Below are 20,153 nucleotides of genomic sequence, written 5' to 3' on the forward strand. Positions count from 1 at the left end.
TTTGTTTTGGATTTAATTTTCTAGCTTCTCCATTAGTGAAGCTGTGAATAATGGCCTAGTACCACTGAGTGGCATCCTGGTCCTTTTTTATTTTCAATATTAATAGGATTCTGAACTATAAATACCCCTAAACCATATTGTTTTCTTGGCTCACTTCGCCTACAACTTTAAACATATCTGTTTGGTTTTTTGTTTAGGAGGTGAGAAAGAAGAGGGTGATGACGGCCAAGATCTCAGGAGAACAGAGTCAGATAGTGGCCTGAAAAAGGTATGCTCTTCTAGAGAAGCACTCAGGCCTGTGAACCTGTGGGCACCTCCTTTTGGGTCATTGCCTTTTGAAATAGTTCCCCTTGATCTGCCTCAGATACTGGCTTGCCAGTCATAATAAAATTCTGTTTTGTAGAAGGCACATATTATTGGCACTTTGAGCCCCTGTCCTTTTTACAGATTCAATTCCACTCTGCCTTGTCAGGACCACTTTCATTAAATGGCCTGGTCAGTGACCCCAAACTCTTTTGATCCTATCCTAATGGCTTTTTTAGTAAAAACTAGTTCAACTTCTCTTCATGCCCTCCATGGGGATGCCATGGTACATTGTGACTTCTCAAAGTTACATCGAGTATAGTTTTTACAGCAAAATTTTCATTTTTAAATGCATTTTTATTGTTATTTTATAGGGTGGAAATGCTAACCTGGTATTTATGCTTAAAAGAAACAGTGAGGTAAGGGTTCTATGAGTTATTTATAATATTTATTGGATTAAGAATATTTTTGTTTTCATGTTACAACTATCTTGTGGCTATAAAATGTATAATTAAGAGTATAGTTGTCGATTCTCTTGGCTTAAGCCACTGTCCTAGTGTTTTGCCAGAGTATTGTATACTATGAATGAAGAATCCTCTGATCCACTCTTCTATTTTACTTTTGTTTTTGTGGTTGGTTGGGTTGGGTTGGGTTGGGTTGGGTTGGGTTGGGTTGGGTTGGGTTGGGTTTGACTGAGACAGAGTGTCACTATGTAGCTCTAGCTGTTGTGGAATTCACTATGTAGACCAGGCTGACCTCAGAGATCTGCCCTCAGCAGCTTCCTAAGTACTGGGATTAAAGGTGTGTGCCACCACTGAGGGAGAAAGAAGATTTTCTTTTCTTAGGATCCCTTTTGCTTTTGTCCAACTTTGTCTGTGCCAGAGCTGGGGAGCCCCCTTGGCATCAGACTGTGCCTCCTGGGAAGAGTTTGTAGCAGCTTTTACTGTACTACAAAGACCCCAGGGGCCACAAGTCTAGAGTATGGGAGTTAAACTTGTAGCAAATTCTCCTTAGTAATTTCTCATCCTAGCTGAGTTTGCCTCTTGGAACCCTTCCTTTCCTGCAAGGGAGCCTGGTGTCCTCCCTGTGGGGAATCAGACCCTTGCCTCCCTGGAGCCTGCTGTCACTAAGCCCCACCCCGAGGCCTGTTGGAATCAGTTGCAGGGACACTACACTGCTGTCTCCCAGACAAGTGCTCATGCTGAGCCTTGCATTTGTGTGTTCTGCACACATGCCTTTTTAGGGTGTTTCTCAAGGCTGTTTCTTGCCTTTCCTTCTTCCTTGTTGTTGTGTTTATTATATTATCTTAAGCCCCTGGGAGTTTTGTTTTGAAATTACTTTCTCCTCTCCATGCGCCCTGCAAAAATATGCAAAGGTTGTTGTTTTGTGTTTGTTGCTAGAGGAGTTTGCTGAAGGATTGCCATGTAACAAGCTAGCCCAGGCCCTGTAGGCTTCTGCTTTCTGTATCTGTCTCTTGAAATGAGCTGTCAGCTGATTTTCTTCCATTTGTCAGAGTCCTCTGTACTTAGTGAGGAAGTCTGGTGGGAAATAGTGTGCCTGGCTTTCACCCTGTGACAGCCAACTGCAGTTGCAGCTTCTGTGCCTTCTGTTATGACTCGCTGTGAGCGGTGAGAAAGGTTCCTCGGAACGAAGCTTAAGTATTACAAAATGAAAAATGTAAAGACTAATAACTTTAGTCATCTAAATGTAAGCATACCCATCACTGAAGAGCAAAGAGCAGTAGCTGTTAGTCTCTGCTTCTGCCCTTCTCATCCATCACGTGGCCATGTGTATGACCTTCCAAAGGTCACAATGCACCAGTGACATTTCCCCATGACACAGTAGAGGCAAATCTTTCTGGTGGTTAATCCCTTCTCTACTTTTTTTTTTCTGTGCATTGCACTTGTTACCCAGCTCTTCAGTAATCCTGCCTTATTACTGCAGGAAGGGGGTGGTGTAGACAGCCAGGTGCCTCCATCCTCATTTCTCTGTCCAGCATTGAGGACTACCATCCTTAAATTGGCATTTTGTTGGTTTGATAATTTCAGATAACATTTCTTGGTTTGTGCATGTGTATATATGTGCAGTGTGAATTGAAGCCAGAGTCTCAACCATTGAGCTGTATTTCTAGTTCCTGAATACTTTGTAATGTTTAGTGCAATTGGCTATTTGTATTTTTTTATAAATTTGATAATTTGTGTTTCTACCATGTTTCTGAAGTAGGATATTTCCTATTTTCTCTGTTATTTTCTTCTAGCTCTTTCATATTTTTGTTTCCTTTTTTATAATTTTGTTGTCAAGTTTTTTTTATTATTATCAATTTATTTTATGTATGTGAGCACATTGTAGCTATCTTCAGACACACCAGAAGAGGACATCAGACCCCATTACAGATGGTTGTGAGCTACCATGTGGTTGTTGGGAATTGAACTCAGGACCTCTGAAGAGCAATCAGTGCTCTTAACCTCTGAGCCATCTCTCTAGCCCCCTTTTGTATTATTTTACTGTTTGTGTGTGGATGCTTTGCCTATGCCTACAGAGGCCTAAAGAGGGCAGTGTATCCCTTGAAACTGGAGTTACACAATTGTGAGCTGCCATTTGGATATTTGGAATGGAATCCAGGTCCTCTGGAAGAACAGCCAGTGCTCTTACCTCCAAGAACATCTCTCCAACCCTTATACTTGTGGTTTAAATGGGATGTGTTGTATTTTGGTTTAGTTTATGTATGAGCCAAGATTGCTAACTTAAGTTTTCCAGAAATGACAATTTTCTCAGAGAAGTTAATTGAATGTTTTCTTTTGGCTTTGATCAGTCATAAACTTAATATAATTTTAATGGAATCTTTTTTTTTTTAACTTTGAGGTATATAATGTTTTATGTCAATCATTTTATAAAGTGGAAGCTTTGTGTAGTGCCTTTTAATAGGTGAACGCACAACATGCGCACATGCGTATCTTTAATCTTGGCTGCTTGCACTCAGTTACTCTCTCAAGTTCTTTCAGTTTTCTCAGATTTCACTAAAATGTAATGTCTTTGATGTTCTAAAGCTGTTATAAGCATGTGATGCGATAGATTTTGAAATTTCGAAACACTGAAATGGATGTTTATTCCTTTGCTAGCAGGTTGTCCAGAGCATTGTTCACCTTCACGAACTCCTCAGCATGCTGCAGGTACATATGCCATCTTTCTCTAGGTACTTGCTTGTTTGGAAGAACATAGCCCAGAGATTTTGTTGACCTCAGTCTCTGGGGTTTATAAGTTATATATTGGTAAATACGCCAAAAAAGATTGGCTTCCACTTAAGGAAATGAAGGCATGACAGCATGTGAGGCTGTCTCACCTTAGAAAACCTCTCTGGTATTTGTATAGGGTGGCTCTCATACTCTTCCGTACTTCCCAGGGACTGTCCCCATTCTGTTCCCTTCATTTCTTGAAGAGTTTACCTGTCTCCTTTCTACCTCTCCCTCCTACACAACTCATCCCACCCCAAAGTAAAGTCAAGAATTTCAGAAAATGTATGCCCATGACTAGTGAGATGGTTCAGCAGGTCAGCATGCCTGCCTTGACAACCTCAGCTCAATCCTCAAGACCCACATGGTAGGAGAGACCTGACTCCCACGGGTTGTCCTCTGACCTCCACATGCTCCCTTTGGCGCATGCATGCTTGCACACACAAAATAAATTGAAATACATATTTTAGCTTTAGCAAGAAGAGACAGGCAACCAGGTTTGGCAAAATTGAGTCCCCCAATCTTTTGAGAACTGCCAAAGTTGCGCTGGAGCATATTATTACAAGACCGAACCCTGAAAACCTAAGAGGAGGGTCTGTCCCAGTGTTCCTAGAGTGGGATCAGGGAGGGATCCCTGGAGGTGGCTTTTCTCTTAGACCTGAGTTCCATGACTGCCCCCTATGCCATGACAGGGTGTCGTGCTACAACAAGACAGCTACATTGAGGACCAGAAGCTGGTGCTGACAGAGAAGGTCCTCACAAGGAGTGCATCCCGCCCCAGCTCTCTCATTGAGCAGGAGAAGCAGCGGAGCCTGGAGAAGCAGCGCCAGGACCTGGCCAACCTGCAGAAGCAGCAGGCACAGCACCTGGAGGAAAAGCGCCGCCGGGAGCGTGAGTGGGAGGCCCGGGAGCAGGAGCTCCGAGACCGAGAGGCCAAGCTGGCCGAGCGGGAAGAGACGGTCCGCCGCAGGCAACAGGACCTGGAGAGGGACCGCGAGGAGCTCCAGCAGAAGAAGGGCACTTACCAGTGTGACCTAGAGAGGCTGCGGGCTGCCCAGAAACAGCTAGAACGAGAACAGGAACAGCTGAGGAGGGACACAGAGCGGCTCAGCCAGAGGCAGATGGATCAGAACCTTTGCCAGGTACCCAAGAACCTGTGCCAGGCCCCCAGACAGGGAGGAAAGGGCTTCCCGCTGTGAAGAGCAGGTAGTGACTTCCCTAAGCCACATGAGAGTGAGCAGAAGAGACTCATTCGTGTTGTACAGCAGCTTTGCTATACCCTGAGCATGGGGAGGAAGTGAATCTCAAGGGTGCTTTCATCAGCCACCAGCCTGGGTCAAAGTAGCCTCAGCATATCTGAGAGAATGGCCTTGCCCTATACAGCACATGGTAAGTCAGGCGTGCATTGCTACACATTGGAAGCATAGTGAGGATAAAGGAACCCTTAGGACCTACATGCCTGCGATCAGGAGTTAGCAGTGACTAGCTCTGCTACAAAGTAAAGAACCTGTGTGGAGGATCAGCAGGAGTCAGTGACAGATGGAAGAGCCCAGCAAGTGATAGAAGGTAGTCACCTCTCTTGTACACAGATGATTTCTTGGGCAAGGAGCTCCGGTCACCTGCATTCTGTGGTGCCTAATTTGTTTTGATGCTGTTGCATGCTCTCTTTTCTGTGTAGCTGCTGCTTATTTGGGAAGGCTTTCTGTCAGTCAATATGCTGCCTCTGACGTTATGCAAATGAGATAATCTGATTGCCCTGGAACATGGACCCTGGAAGCAGATAGATAGCTTGGGAGTGTGTTCATCTCCCTATCTTTTAAAACTGTGGTCATACTGCCCTTTAATTGACCTTGGACTATGAAAGGGAACTGAAGTGATATCCCCCAGAGTCAGGGAAAGTGTGCTTTCAGAAGAGCCTCTCCAACACTTAGCTGGGAGCAGCAAGTGGCTCTGTTGCATTTACCAGCAGAAGGGTGGACCCATTCAATCCCAATACAATCAGCAGGACTTTGACAAGGGAGGGGTGGTTCTCAGGCATCAGAAAGCACAGGTGGGATGAGGCCCTTCTGCTGACCCTCTAGCCTAGCCAGGTTCACAGTCTCTGTGCCCTGGAATGACAGCCTGCCGTACTCGTGTGCATTGGTCTTTAAATGGGCAGCCATGCTGATTCTTCAGGGTGTAGAAGTTCTTTCCTACGATGCCCCATCAAAAGTATGAGTGAGGTCAGTATTGGAGGTGATGGTTTAACGTGCTCTTAGACAGCAGCTACGTGAAGTCCTGATTACAGTCAGTTCCTTAGAATGTGGCTTCCGGTTTAAATGCCTTCTCTTGTGCAGGTTTCAAATAAACATGGCAGGCTGATGCGGATCCCATCCTTCTTGCCCAATTCGGATGAGTTCTCCTCGCCGTCTGCACCTTCTGTAACCAAATCAGGCTCACTGGACTCAGAACCCTCAGTGTCTCCTAAAAGGAACAGTATCTCTCGGACACAGAAAGATAAGGGGCCTTTCCATATACTGAGCTCAGCCAGCCAGACAAAAGTTCCCGAGGGGCAAAGCCAGGCCCCGTCCAGCACCTCCACTTCCACCCGACTCTTTGGGTTATCCAAGCCAAAGGAAAAGAAGGAGAAGAAGAAGAAGAGCAAAGGAAGCCGCACCCAGCCTGGTGGTGAGTTGTCAGAGTGTGTGGTGAAGGGCTGAAAAAGCCCACAGTTGAGGTATACAACAGTCAAACTGGCTGCTGCCCACCCAGACCACTTGCCAAGAATACTTGTTCAGGGACTGCAGAGATGACCCATTTGGTAAAGTGCTTGCCATTCAAACATGAGGACCAAAATTGTGTCTCCAGAGGTGGGAGGCAGAGGCAAGAGGATCCCTCTACTCACCCACAAACTAGTGTGAGCTCCAGGTTCAGCGAGAGACCCTGTCTCCAAAATAACAGTAAGCCTCTGGCATCCATGCACATGGAGACACATGAGGGAAAAAGTGCTTCTGCAAGGGCTGGAGAGATGCCTGAGGTTAGAGTCACTGCCCTTACAGAGGGCTCAGGCTCAGCTCCCCACACCACACAGCAGCTCACATCCTCTTGTAACTCCAGCTGCAGGAGATCTGAGCCCTTCTCCTGGCCACTACAGGCTGGATGTTTGCATGAACCTGGTATACATACATGCAGGAAAACATGCATAATCTTTTCCAAAAAGAATGCTTGTCAATAAGTGACCAAGACCTTGTGTTCTGGGCCTCTGCATGTGGAGTGCAGGTCTCATTTCTCAAGGATTCTCTCAGCTGGGGAACTAACTCACCTAGCTGAAGTCATTCAAGCCCTTGCTGCCTTGCTAGGCTTACTCTAGTAACCAATAACAGTGGCAAGATTGGGTGTTGAGCCTTCAGATGTGTAAGACAGATCCTATGCTCGCTTCCCTGGGAGAAGTTAGAAACTGGAGCTCTAGTGGAGCTCATGGAGCCTCCCTGTTTTACTTCGCATTGTCCTGGGTCCTGTGCTGTGCCTGCACAGTAAGACTGAATGCTCACTTCTTTGGGGAGGATTTCTATCTCTTAGGCCTAGTTACAAACATGAACACTAGTGCTATGTGAAAGTTAATCACTTTGCAAACTCTATCATCAGTATGTGCCAAGAACCCCAGTTACCTGTCGCAACATCAAAACTTGTAGGAAGGGGCATCAAAAGGGTCAGGGTCTCACTCTTGGTTTCACGGTTGCAGACGGCCCTGCTTCGGAAGTACCAGCAGAGGGTGAAGAGATCTTCTGTTGAACTATTTCCTCTGCTGGCACAGCCGCCTTCCAACCCTGGCCTGACGGTGGAGCCGCCCCTGTGCACAAGTCTCTTACACTGGACGCCCACTGCCCCTCAGCGTCCAGTCCTCCTGAGCTACCCCAGGTCCTGGACAAGAAGGAGCAGCACCTGTGTGGGGGTGGGGACAGACACTCAGACTCCACTTCAGCTGTGACCTGTGACTGCCGGGGGCGTGGGTGGGCCTGGCCTTACTCAGGGTATGACACTGAAAGTAGTGACCCTAGAAGGAAGTAATGGTTTGAGACATGTCAGGATTCCCTAAAGGCCCAGAGGGTTTTTCCAAATGAGGTCTGAAACTCTGCCTTGCATTTTGGAGGAGCACAAGCAGACTCAAGGAGCACATAGTGCAGACTTAGTACAGTGACCCTCTTCATGTGCACATGGAGTACACAGCTGTGTGCACAGTTCTTCTCAAATGTCAGGACAGCTTAGCCAAGAGCAAGCATCTGACCGGCCAGGTGGCCTGTGGGTATTCAGTATTTCACCCTGTGGTCCTCTGAAATTGGATACCGTGAAATGGCCCTGTGCACAAACCGCCCCTCTCTGTATGTATTCCTCATTTCATTTTAGGAAGAACAACATATGTTTGTGAGACCAGCAAGAGGCCTCATGTGTACCAAAAAACATGGTCTGCACTGTCTGTATCTCCTCACTCCAGGCTGACCTCTCTCACTTCTTATTCACATCAGAAAGAAACATACTGCCTGTCCTAGATGCCTGTCTGCATGCTCTGGGCACAGAGGAAGTAGAGAGGCCTCTTCACTTCTGTCCCCAGTATGACTCTTTCTAGTTGTTACTGGTCCCTGTGGGAAAGCATGCACCCTGTCAGTGCCCCCAGCCACCTGCCTGGGACTAGCCTGTACCCTGAGGCTTCTCTCGAATTACTGTCGAAAAGTAGGTTCCTGTGCAGGAGTTAGTCTGTCTGGTGGTTCTGCCAATACAGAAAGGGGAGCTGGCCCTTAGGCGTGGCTGTGTGCAGGCCCCTCAGTCACACATTCTCCTCACGTACGGTTTTCAGATGCAGTTTGCTTGGTTGCGCTCTTGCCCTTGAAGCTGTCGAGTGCTGCCTGTCTCTCTCCTCGCCCTCCAGCTCCATGCGTTGCTCTGTGCATGCTTGAGGCCTTCCCCAGCTTGCGTGTGCAGGACAGTCCATTGGTAATGTACCCTCTGAGGTACATACTCCCCAGGAGGGCCTCGCTGAGGCCTGTGCTTCACAGGTGGCCTTGAGTTCCTGGTTTTGCCCTCAGAAGCACAGGGCTGAGCAGTTGTGCAGAAACCGACCTGTAACTTGGTGCTTGTTGATGGCCTGCAGGCTGGTCTTGCATGGACAGATAGATAGTTATCTTTCAGTTTACTTGAAAGAGTTCTGGTTTAAATTTTTAGCCTAAATTTGTTTTATTTATTTTGTGTTTGTGTTGTGTTTTATTTTATTTTGAAAGTGACCGAGGACTGGCCCCACAGTGTAAACCCTGTTTTCAGTACAGAAAGTGAAGTGTCTGTGCAGGTGCATGAAGGCCCTGAGGAAAGCGGAGGTTGACATGGGAGCTCCTCTTCTGTCCCATGCCCATTTTGTCATGAGGAACCTTTGTTCTTTTTGGGAAATTTTTAAAGTTGCCCCATTGGCTACTTTTGCCTTTTTTTGACAAGATTGGTTTGGATCTTTAAAGTCTGGGGTTTTTGTTTCATTGGTTGGGTTGTTGTTTTTTTGTTTTGTTTTGTTTTCCCTACTAAAACTATGATGTACTTCCCTCAAGAACCATAACAGCAAGAAGCTAGTTGCTCCCTTCTCCAAGTCCAGCTTTGACTTCTCCTGCTGTCACAGCAGAGCCTGCCATGCCTCAAATCCACCACAGGGTTTCGCTGGCTGTCCTTGCCCCTGCCTCTGCCTCTGGCCGGCCCCCTCAGGGAGACTGCTTCCACAGCGAAGCACTTCCGCTTGAGAGGAGGAGCCTGACTCCCACCTAGACCTGACAGAAAATCAGACAGAGCCTTGCCCTCTTCCCTGTGCAGAGGAAGGCCAGTGACCGCCTCCACGATCACTCTGACACTGAAGTGAGCCACTGTCCACCCGGGGAAGCTTCATTCCCCGTCCCCCACTCACCCTCCCCATACCCTCTGACCCAACCAGCTGTGTTGTGTTTGGCTTGCTTTGGTTGTTTTTAAAAACCAATCTCAATTCTACCCACATTCCCCAAAACAAGGGTCAGTGACAGTTGGGAGAAGTTAAAATCAAAAGCATCCTCTGCGTGCCCCTAAGCTGCCCAGCTTCCTCCAGGAACGGTTTGACCTGCCTGCACCACGCGGCCCCTCCGAAGTCTGTCCCGCACGCTTGGGGAGTTGCTGCTCGTGCTCTTGCTTAGGACCCTGAAGATTGCTGTGGCTGAGTCAGCAGCCTTCTGGGGATTCTCTTCTGTGAGAAGGGTGGTTTTCCAGGGACCAGGCTTGTGTCCTGTCCTGCTCCCCATACTGAGAAATCAGGATTTTCTATCAAGCTAAAGAAATCAGTGCTTTGGGGGACAGGTACAAATTGACCCCAGCCGTGTGGAATCTAGTGAACTTTCTGGAAGATTGTATCTTCTCTCAAAAATTATAATCATCTCGGTAGTTGTCGTCCCATCTGGGTGACATGTGCACTTTAAATGACCTCTCATGAGCTGGCTTCATCTTGGAGACAATCAAATCTGTTAACTGTTTTCTTAGAAGATGGAGAGGGTTAAAATAAAGACATGCCAGCATGCCCCCACCTCCCCACTCTCACAGAAGTCACCTGCAGGGAAGAAGCCCTCACCATGATTGATATTTTTTTCTGTTTCAAAAGGTACGAACTGAGTCTTCTGAGGGTCACACTAGCGCTGCCCATTGCTAGCCCCGCCCACTCCCACACTGGTTCTTCCCAGCCTCCCTCATAGCAACAGCAAGCACAGATGTGATGAACCATTAGTACCATTAGTACACACAGGCTTAGTAAAGGACACAACCTGGGCCCATAGGCCAGAGCTTGCCCACAGTCCTCTCCATGCAAGTTTGTAATGTCTCCTATCTCCGAGGCTCTTGTGACCTCACCCACTGTTCTTGCCAAGGCTCTTAAGTTGCCTTTGATACGTACCCAGAAGATAGTCCCGGAGTGTGGGCATCCTTGCCTGGACACCTGTGCATGGGTGCCTGTAAGTGAAGCAGCGACACACACACACACACACACACACACACACACACACACACATCCCTGCAGAGACCAGCTCCTTGTTTTCTTTCATGTAGCATAACATTCCTAGTTAAGTTTGCTGCCTGCTGGCCAGGTGGAGAAATGCAAAGTATTCTAATGCTGCCATAAGCGGGGAGGGGTGGCAGAGGCCTTTTCCTGCACTCACAAGACTTAATTTGTCAAATGATCAACAGGTCCTGAGTTACTCCTCCATCTCAGCTAAGGTGTAAAGTGGGTGGGCCCCACTACTGCAAGTGTGCCCTGCGGAGAAACCAGGCAGGTGCTACTGCCTCTGCAGGAAGCACAGAACCTATGCCTTAGAACCCTGCTAGCCTCAGCTGCCCTGCCTTGGTTGACACCTGCTGGGATTGGCTTGTCTCAGGTTTCTTCCTGAGGCCTGGGCTCTACAGAAGGTGGGCAGGATACACCTATCTATACCTCTGTTCTTGTTAAGTCGTCTCCAAATGCTGTATGAACATTTCTGTACTAAGCCCTATTAAATAAAAAGTCGGGTTAAACCCAAGTGCTGTATAGTAATTTGTAATTATGTATAAAATGAAGCAGTTTTGAACTGTAAAGATTTTTCAGTGTGTTTTCTGGAAATTTGCCACAACATACTGGCTTTGTATTTTATTTATCATCCATTGTAGTTACTGGCTTCAAACTCTTGTAAAGTCCCCCTCAGACCTTTCAAAAATAATAAATGTCTGTGAGATCTTGACCTCTGCCGTGATGTATTTGTGGTAAGGGAGTATTCACCTCCCCACCCTGGCAAGCCATCTGTTTCTGTGCTGTTGGGAGTAGGGTGTAAGGAGGAGTGGCTTCCCATAGCAGGCAAAACCAGGAGATCCACCCCAAACCTCCAGGGTCACTGACCCATCCACCCTAAGTCAGAGCCCAAACCAAGCATCCATGAAGTCAGCACAGTCAGGTTCAAGCTGCTGTGCTGACTACATGTTCCATCTTGGTTAACTCAACCTCAGGGACCAAGTCCCATACACGTGTAACACTGCAAAGACATGCCAGGTAAGACTGGCTGGTCCACACGCACTGCTTGGGCTGCTGTCCCCAGGCAGATGAGCTAATGTTCTCTGGACTTTGAGGAATTATACCATCTAGTGGCACAGAAGCCATGGGCGAAGCCCCCCGGGATCCTAACTGCCGCCTTCATTCCAACAACCAGCCTGCCAGGCTCTCCAAGGTCCCAGTCTGCCCATGAACTTGGAAGTGCATACATTTTTTAGCAGAGGCATTTGTAACCTTAGCAATAGCCATTCCCCTGCAAGAACCTGGAATACTGACCCCTTTTCAACATCTTCTACCCCTGGTTGTCTTACTCCCCCACAGAGCATCCAGCTTGGCTCATCTATCTCACCCCAGTGGGTCTGATTGCAGACTCTCAGCCTGAAGGAACAATGGTTCCTGTGGAGGCATTCACCTCCACTGTAGCTGGTTCTGAGCCAGAGACAAGGCTGGGAGTCAAATCCGGCCAAGGGGTGGGAGTGGGGTGGGGAGGCACAAAGCACAAGGCTCCAAGAACCCTGGATGGCCCTTCTGTAGGATGGTACCCTCCTGCAGGTCCTGAAGGGAGACCATTGTGCATAGGGCCTCCACCATAGCACAAACCTGATGTGTGAAAGTGGCCATTGCTGTTTGAAGGTCCCCATCCCAAGGGACTGCCCATGGCAAGGGTAGCCAGTTGTATCTTTTCTATTAGGGACCTTCCTTCAGGGAGGCTCTGCCTAGAAAGCCAGCGTGACTGCTTCATACAGCCAGACAGAGGCCTAAACCCACAGTGGGGAAGGAGCATTAGGAAACCACAGGGACTACACATCCAGGGAAGAAAGGGTTTGCACATGAGAATGGCAGGTTGCTGTTCCTGGTCTTATGATTTCCTTGACACAAAACTGAGCATAGCAACAAGCTGTGGACCTAAGATCCCAGTGGTCCAGCACTCGCCTCTCAGTCCCAACAGTTCTGCCATCCTATGGTGGTGTTCGTTAGGCATCAGAAGTGGCAAATGCAGACAGGGAAGAGCCTGGGAGTGGTGAATGCTCCAGTCTAGAGGAACTGAGCCAAGTACTGCCCATAGCTCCCCTCCGCCATCCCAGTTCCCAGGGTATCAAAGTGACAGTCCCGACACCCACCCGCTTTCATATGGTAATTACTCCACCAAGCTTCAAGAAGCTTGGACTTTGCAACTTTTTCCTGGAAAGATTTACCCAGCAGGGATGAGGGAGCTTCTTGAGACTGCCAGCAGGGAGCTAGACCTCATTTCTCTCCTTTATCTCCTATGAGCCATCCTGAACTGCCCAGCCTCTGAATGAAGTGGGGCCTGGACCACCTCAAGCTGTGGTAGTTCCTACCCTGTATGAGTTCCTGTCCTGACTACATTAGAAGTGTTAGCCAACTTGCTTTGGTCTTTGGTGTTTTGTTTTGTTTTTTTTAAGACGTATTTATTTTATATGTGAGTACACTTTGCTCTCTTCAGACACCAGAAGAGGGCACTAGATCCCATTACAGATGGTTGTGAGCCACCATGTGGTTGCTGGGAATTGAACTCAGGACCTTTAGAAGAGCAGTCAGTGCTCTTAACTGCTGAGCCATCTCTCCAGCCTCCTAAGCACACTTCTAAGTTTAACTTCTGCTATCCAGGGATTGCAAGATTTTATGGCCTTTTTTTTTTTTTTTTTTTGGTTTTTCGAGACAGGGTTTTTTTTGTAGCCCTGGCTGTCCTGGAACTCACTTTGTAGACCAGGCTGGCCTCGAACTCAGAAATCCACCTGCCTCTGCCTCCCGAGTGCTGGAATTAAGGTGGAAACCATTGTGTCTTAGTCAGGGGTTTTCTTCCTGCACAAAACATCATGACCAAGAAGCAAGTTGGGGAGGAAAGGGTTTATTCAGCTTACACCTCCACACTGCTGTTCATCACCAAAGGAAGTCAGGACTGGAACTCAAGCTGGTCAAGAAGCTGGAGCTGATGCAGAGGCCATGGAGGAATGTTACTTACTGGCTTGCTTCCCCTGGCTTGCTCAGCTTGCTTTCTTATAGAACCCAGCCCAGGGATGGCACCACTCACAATGGGCCCTTCCACCTCTTGATCACTAATTGAGAAAATGCCCCACAGCTGGATCTCATGGAGGTATTTCCTCAAGGGAGACTCCTTTCTTTGCGATAACTCCAGCTTGTGACACACAAAACCAGCCAGTACACATTACTAAGACAAGTGTGTGTGTGTATATGGGGTAGAGGCTAAAGGGCACAACTTGTGTCATGAAATGCATGTGGATATCAGAGGACAGCCTTATGGAGTGAGTTATCTCCTTCCAAACCTTTACATGGATGGATTCCAGAGATGAACTCTCAGGGCTTCAGGCTTGCACAGCCCCTTCACCCACTAAGTCACTTCACTAATCCCTGTTATTTTTGAGACAAAGTATCGCTAAGTAGTTCAAACTGGCCAGAAACTCACTATGTAGCCCAGGCTGGGCCTCAAACTCAAGAAAATCCCCCACCCACCCCCCCCACCCCCGCCTCAGCCTCCCAAGTGTTGGGATTACATTTGTAAACTACTATGCCCAGTCGTTTTTAGACATTTCAAGCACTATGAGTTAGAGATCCATTTTAAGAAAAAAAATCACAGCCATGTTTAGAGTAGAACATTCCCAGTTCCTGGAGAAGTTGAAGATAGAAGCAGATGTAATGGTTTGAGTAGGTATGGCCCCCAAAGGCTTGTGGTTGAATGCTTGGCCCATAGAAAGTGGCGCTATTAGGAGGTGTGGCCTTGTTGGAGTAGGTGTGGCTTGTTGGAGAAAATGTGTTACTGTTCTGGTGGGCAGGCTTTGAGGTCTCATCTATGTCCAAGCTATACTTAATGTATCACAGTCTCCTGCTGCTGCCTGCCAACCAAGATGGGGAACTCTCAGCTTCTCCAGCTCCGCTGGAACTGTAAGCCAATCCCAATTAAGTGTTCTCCTTTATAAGAGTTGCCTGGGTCCAGATGTCTCTTCACAGCAATGGAAACCCTAAGACAGTGGGGTATGCCAGCCAGGAAGGCCTTGTAACAGGTGGGAACTGAGGGATGGATGTCAAGGCGATCCTAGCAGCTAGGTCTACTTTGATTGTTAAGTATGCACCTCAGCCATGTGTGTGTGTGTGTGTGTGTGTGTGTGTGTGTGTGTGTGTGTGGTGGGGGGTCAAACCTAACACCCTTCCTCCTACAAGTGGTTTGTAGCAGATGAGACATGAACATGGAAACCTTGGTGATTCTAAATGTTCATTCTTAATAAGTAAAAACACAAGAATTTTTATAATAGTCTGTCCCCTAATGACACCCATGTGTCTCTTGTATCTTTTTGAGTCAAAATGACCTTACAGGTAGAGCAGGCGCAAAGCATAATGCCTCTCCACTTACAATGGGTCCCAATAACAGCCCACACTTCCCAGAAACCACCACACAGGAAGACAAAGGCACTGCAGATCTCCACTGTCTACCCGTGTGACCACAGGAGCCCACAGAGCTGCACAGTACCAGACCACATACACGAAGGAAAACCAAACAGAAAGCTCCAGGCAGATTCTATGGAATTCAGAATGCCACACTTGTGAATGGTATACGGATGGATGGGTGGGTGCTGGTGGGTGATTGAACTGACATAAAATGAACAGAAAGGCATACAAAGATGGGCTATGCTGCTGGGGCTTTGTCAATAGAATTCCAAGGGTGTGGCCCTTTCAGTGACCTGTACCTTTCTGTCTGACTCCCCTTGGGACTACCCATTTTTAACATGTCCCTTCCTGCTGTGAAGCTTTTACTGTCTGGGCAATGCTGTGATATCCTGGACAGGTGTCAAGTGTGTCATTTTGTAGTTAAAAAAAAAAAAAAAAAAAAAACTTGGAGAGGGGGAGACAGCATGAGGGAAGAGTAGTCAAGGAAGTCACAGTATTGGGTGTGAGCTCTGTGCTGGCCTCTTCTCCCTAAGAAAAGTGACATGCTGATAGCTGATAGAATCCTGGAGCCCAAGCACTTGCAGGAGTAACATTCCCATCTCCCACAGACAAAGGCCATACAGTCAAAGGCTATGCTCTGGTGCCAAGGGACCCTGGCTCTTCCTCTGTCCACCATTGTCAGGCCTGGCAATCAGCCTCAAGGCTCTGCACGAATGTCGTAGGTTGCTGGTGCCAGCCCGTGCCTCTGGATGAGTCTCTCCACACGCACCCCTGGCAGCTTTGGGCACCAGAGCACAGGTGACGCTGGAGAACTTCATTTCTCTGCCTAGAGTTAAGGACAGCTAGAGCTGCTGCCGCCCGGGGCTGGAGCTGTCAGCTTCTGGCCCAGGCAGGAGGAACCATGCAGTGTGTGGGATAAAGCAGAGGGAGAAGATGAAAGCCCACACTGCCCTCACAGCCTGGCTAGGCATGAACCACCACTGTAAGCTCTGAGCAAATTCTTATGAAAAGACTGTTTGCTTGAGACAGGGTCTCTCTCAGCATCTTCTGTGGTGGCCCCTGAAGACTGAGCCACAGGCACAAGCCACTTGTCTCAGCTTCAAGGCTCTGAGCTCACAACTCTTGCCCTGCCTGCACCACACATCACACACAGCCTGACACAGCTGTGGTCTAGAATGAACGGAGAAGCAGGGCTTGGTAATGCACAGATTTCCAATTCAGGTCAGCAAACGTTCCTGCCTGCAAGGGTAGCAAGGCAAGCTAACACTCATCCCTGAGCTCACAGGGCAGGGCATACGCACTTCTAGGACCTGTAACACAAACAGGTGGAGAGCCTAGCTTCCATCTGCTACTGTGTCAAGATCAGCTGTGCTGTGCTAGCCTCTCCTGGGCATGCCCAGGACATCATTCCCCACATAGATCAGTGAGGTCACAAGTGAGTTCTCCACACCGGTTCACTCCGCAGCTTGCCTGCACCCAAAGTTAGGAAGGAAGGGAGGTAAGAAATGCCTTAGAACAGGCAAAAGAGCACAGACTTTGTTTTTTCAATACAGGGCTTCACTGTGCAGCTCAGGCAAGCCTCAAACATGCAATCCTCACCTGTAACTGCTGAGATAACAGGCATGTGAAACCACACCCAGCTCTACCCCAACCCTATGCACTCAGCACCTGACAACCCCACATTAGCCTCCATAATTGATAACCAAGTTCCAGGCTGACTATAGTGGGAACTGGGAGATCAAGACTGGTACTTTCTCCACGATAGAGGGGACATCCTGGAACAGTTCAGAACATGGACCTCGCTGGGCCTTTCCCAGGACAGCAGCTCTGCCTTCTCGGGGAAAGATCATGGCAGCAGAGAAAAGCTTAAGGTCTCTGAAATCCAAGCAAGGATAAAGCAATATTACAAAGGACCCAGCAGCGAATTCGGGTCAGAAAGGGGCCAACAGGTAAGTGCCAAGTGACCGAGCCATGCTGTGCTTACAAATTTTTAAAGAAAGACCAGGCATGGTGGTGCACACCTTTAATTCCAGCACTCGGGACACTGAAGGAGGTGGAGGTCTGTGAGTTCGAGGCCATCCTGGTCTACAAACGGAGTCTGGGAAAGGCAAGGGCTCTGATACACAGAGGAACTCTGTCTCAGGAAAAAAAGAAGAAGAAGAAGAAGAAAAAAAGGAAAGAAAGAAAGAAAAAAATGAAGAGAGTGTGGAGAGATAGCTCAGTGGCTAAGAGCAATGTCTGCTCTTCCAGAGGACCTGAGTTCAATTTCCAGCAACCACATGGTGGATCACAACCACCTATACTGGGATGGGATGCCCTCTTCTGGCATGGAGGTGTACATGCAGGTAGAGCAATCAATAAGCATAAAATAAGGAAGTAAATCTTTGAAAATAAACAAATGCGAACATAACAGGTTCATTGCTAACTCTTCACGAATGGCCTTGTCCTTTGCTCCCCTTGCCCCGCCCACCGTCCCTCCTGCTGCTCCGCCCTCTCCTTCAGGTGCTGCCCCCCCCCCCCACACACACACACACACACAGGGAAAAGTAACTCTATGGAAGGAAGATCTAACACTGGCTTTCTCTCCACTCCCCACCTCCAGTGCCACCATTCCTGAACATTTCATGTACAAGTCTTAATCCTGAGACCCAAGTACAACCTGTTTTGGTCAGGACGTGTGAGGATACACTGCGGCAGCCAACACCCCTCAGATGGCAGTGTCTTAGCAGAAACACAGGCTTGTGGTAATCGTCATCTTATTGACGCCACTTTTGGGTCACTCCCAGAGACCCAAAGAACTGTCACCATGCCACCAGTCACTGGGTCAGAGGGAAAACCCGTCCATGGCACTGCTGATTAAGAGTCTGTCCTGGAAGGACACAGATTTCATTCCTAGCTCAGGGGCCAAAACCAGTCCCACAGCTTCCCTGGCCAGAAAAGGGCAGGAGTTATCTGCCATGTGCCCCAGTAGTCCTGTAACTCAGATGAGAGACTGCAGCGCAGATGGAACTGCTGGCAGACAGCCTTGTGTGCTAACCCATCTAACCCCGGGCCTCGCCCTCAAGGCAATCCTATCTGCACAGGTTGGGAAAGCAGGTAGAGACCTTAGCACATTTGCCCAAAGGCCCACAGGCACTGGGGCAGAACCAGGTCTCTGGCTTAGGTCCCTACAACCTCTATGTGAGCCCAACACAACAAGGCCGGGGAAGGACCACCAGTGGACTCCAGATTTGACATACTTGCCTTGAACAAGGTTGGAGGAGAAGGCCTTAGCCTGGCATGTCACTAGATTCAGGAATCAAGACTGCTCTCTCTGCACAAAGCAATACCCCTTCTCCCCCAGGCTCTATCTATTTAAGACAAGGAACACTCAATTGTGTCCTCTGTCCCAAAACATCCATAGCAGTAATGAATCCATATCTATCCTGAGCTCGGTGACAAGTATGGAGCTGCCTCTGGTCACTGCTCTCTGTGTGTGTCAAAAAATGCTGCCTTAGGGACAGGATAGGCCAGCCACCCAGAGTTGTCCACCAACCCAAGAGTGTGCGTGGAATTGGCCAGCTGCTCTCCAATGCCTTGCATAAAAGCTGTTGGATCCACATGCCCAGCCAGGCTCATTCAAGATGCTTAGTGCCCACCTCTGCCTGTTCCTGCCTAGAGCAACATGCACACTCAGGAGCTCTGCCATAAAGGACAAAGCAACAGTAATGAGTGAGATTGAAGGTAACAGCCCCTAGAACAATATCCCTGAACCCTGGCATTTCCATGTAGGTGAGTGCAGAGGCAGATAGGGTGCTGCCCCTATGTAAGGGCAAAAAATAAAATAAAATAAAATAAAATAAAAAATTTATATGTATTTATATAGATATAGATAGATATAAATATAGATATAGATATATATGTGCCACGATTTGAATGTAGAAACCAGAGAGCAGCTCACAAACACTGGTCTCTCCTTCAAACATGTGGTTCCCACAGATGGAACTATGGTCTTCAGGCTTCATAACAGCCACTGTTACCCACTGAGCCACCTCACTGGCCCACAGTTCTTCCAGGAGCATAAGGAAGAAGGCAGCCAGCACCACCTCTTAGGAGATCAACCAGGTCCCCTTTGCCCCACCCAACATTTCCAGTCCTAGCAATTTTCCTTCAGTTCACCCAGACAGGAGCATCCACAGACGGATGAGGTGTCTCCAAAGAGCCAGGAGAGCCTCAGTGCTCACGACGGGTCTGATAGCTACCTTTGTATGGGTCCCTGCAGTAAAGTAGTACTACACACCTTCATACACATGTGAGAGTGCGAGTACACATGCACACATGCACTTACACACACTCATGAGGGGGGGAGCGAGAGGAGAGAGAGAGAGAGAGAGAGAGAGAGAGAGAGAGATTGATTTTCGCATAGGCAGAGTTGCTTTTATAAATCAATTTGAAACTTTGTTCACAGCACTTACTGGCTGAGTTCTCCTTGCTGTAGGCTTCAGTCTGCTAAGATATGTGATGCTGATTACAGGACATGAAAAAAAGCTAGTCTCACCCAGATACAATCTTTTCAGATAACCAGGGCCACTCTTCCCTGAGCAGTGGCGGTTTCTTTATGGGCCACTGAAGTGTGGGATCTGACCCGTATCAATGAATTTTGTACTCTGCCACATTCCCAACCTCACCTTGACTGGATCCTTTACCCAGAAGGCTTCTGTAACCTGGTGCATGGGTCACGTGGAAGACACTGGCTCCCTGTGTTGTGCACCAGGAAAAAGCTAGCAAGGCCGGCGATGCCTCAGCATTACTGGGAAAACTGTTTTGATCTGGGGGCCCTCAAGGGAGCTTCACTCTGACAGTGGTTTGCAAAACTCCCCCACATTTGCCACACTTCTCTGGAACCTACAGAAACTCCAGAAGGGATGTATTGGAGGGGGATAACTGCCATGCACACACCCAAGATGGGGCTGGAGTCAGTATCAAGATCAGCTGAGCCCGGGACCTCCCGCATCCAAGCACCATGAGCTGTGAGCCTTGTGGTCCACACTTCTTCACGTTCTTCCTCCCCACCTCCAGCCTGCAGCACCTGGCAGTCACTGGGCTGCCGGAATCCCTCAGGTGCCCTCCGATGCCCAGCAGGTCCATTGCTCCTGTCACTGTCAGAAGTCTCTCTC

The 20,153-nt window shown here is 48.3% G+C and overlaps 1 protein-coding gene across 8 annotated transcripts in view; it reads left to right on the plus strand.

The window, feature by feature from the left end:
• Nucleotides 1–11,227, plus strand: part of Akap13 (A-kinase anchoring protein 13) — a 279,862-nt gene extending 268,635 nt beyond the window's left edge. For 7 of the 8 annotated variants that reach the window (XM_029479044.1, XM_029479047.1, XM_029479048.1 and 4 more), the window contains 6 exons: nucleotides 198–268; nucleotides 678–722; nucleotides 3,423–3,473; nucleotides 4,226–4,675; nucleotides 5,870–6,200; nucleotides 7,255–11,227. In XM_029479044.1, coding sequence (XP_029334904.1) covers nucleotides 198–268; nucleotides 678–722; nucleotides 3,423–3,473; nucleotides 4,226–4,675; nucleotides 5,870–6,200; nucleotides 7,255–7,304 — 998 coding nt within the window. In that variant the 3' untranslated portion in view covers nucleotides 7,305–11,227. The remainder of the gene's footprint in view (nucleotides 1–197; nucleotides 269–677; nucleotides 723–3,422; nucleotides 3,474–4,225; nucleotides 4,676–5,869; nucleotides 6,201–7,254) is intronic. The other variant, XM_029479045.1, reaches the window with a different exon arrangement.
• The last annotated feature ends 8,926 nt before the right edge of the window (nucleotides 11,228–20,153 follow it).

Source organism: Mus caroli, chromosome 7, assembly GCF_900094665.2.
Source record: "Mus caroli chromosome 7, CAROLI_EIJ_v1.1, whole genome shotgun sequence".
In the NCBI taxonomy this organism is placed as follows: Eukaryota; Metazoa; Chordata; class Mammalia; order Rodentia; family Muridae; genus Mus; species Mus caroli.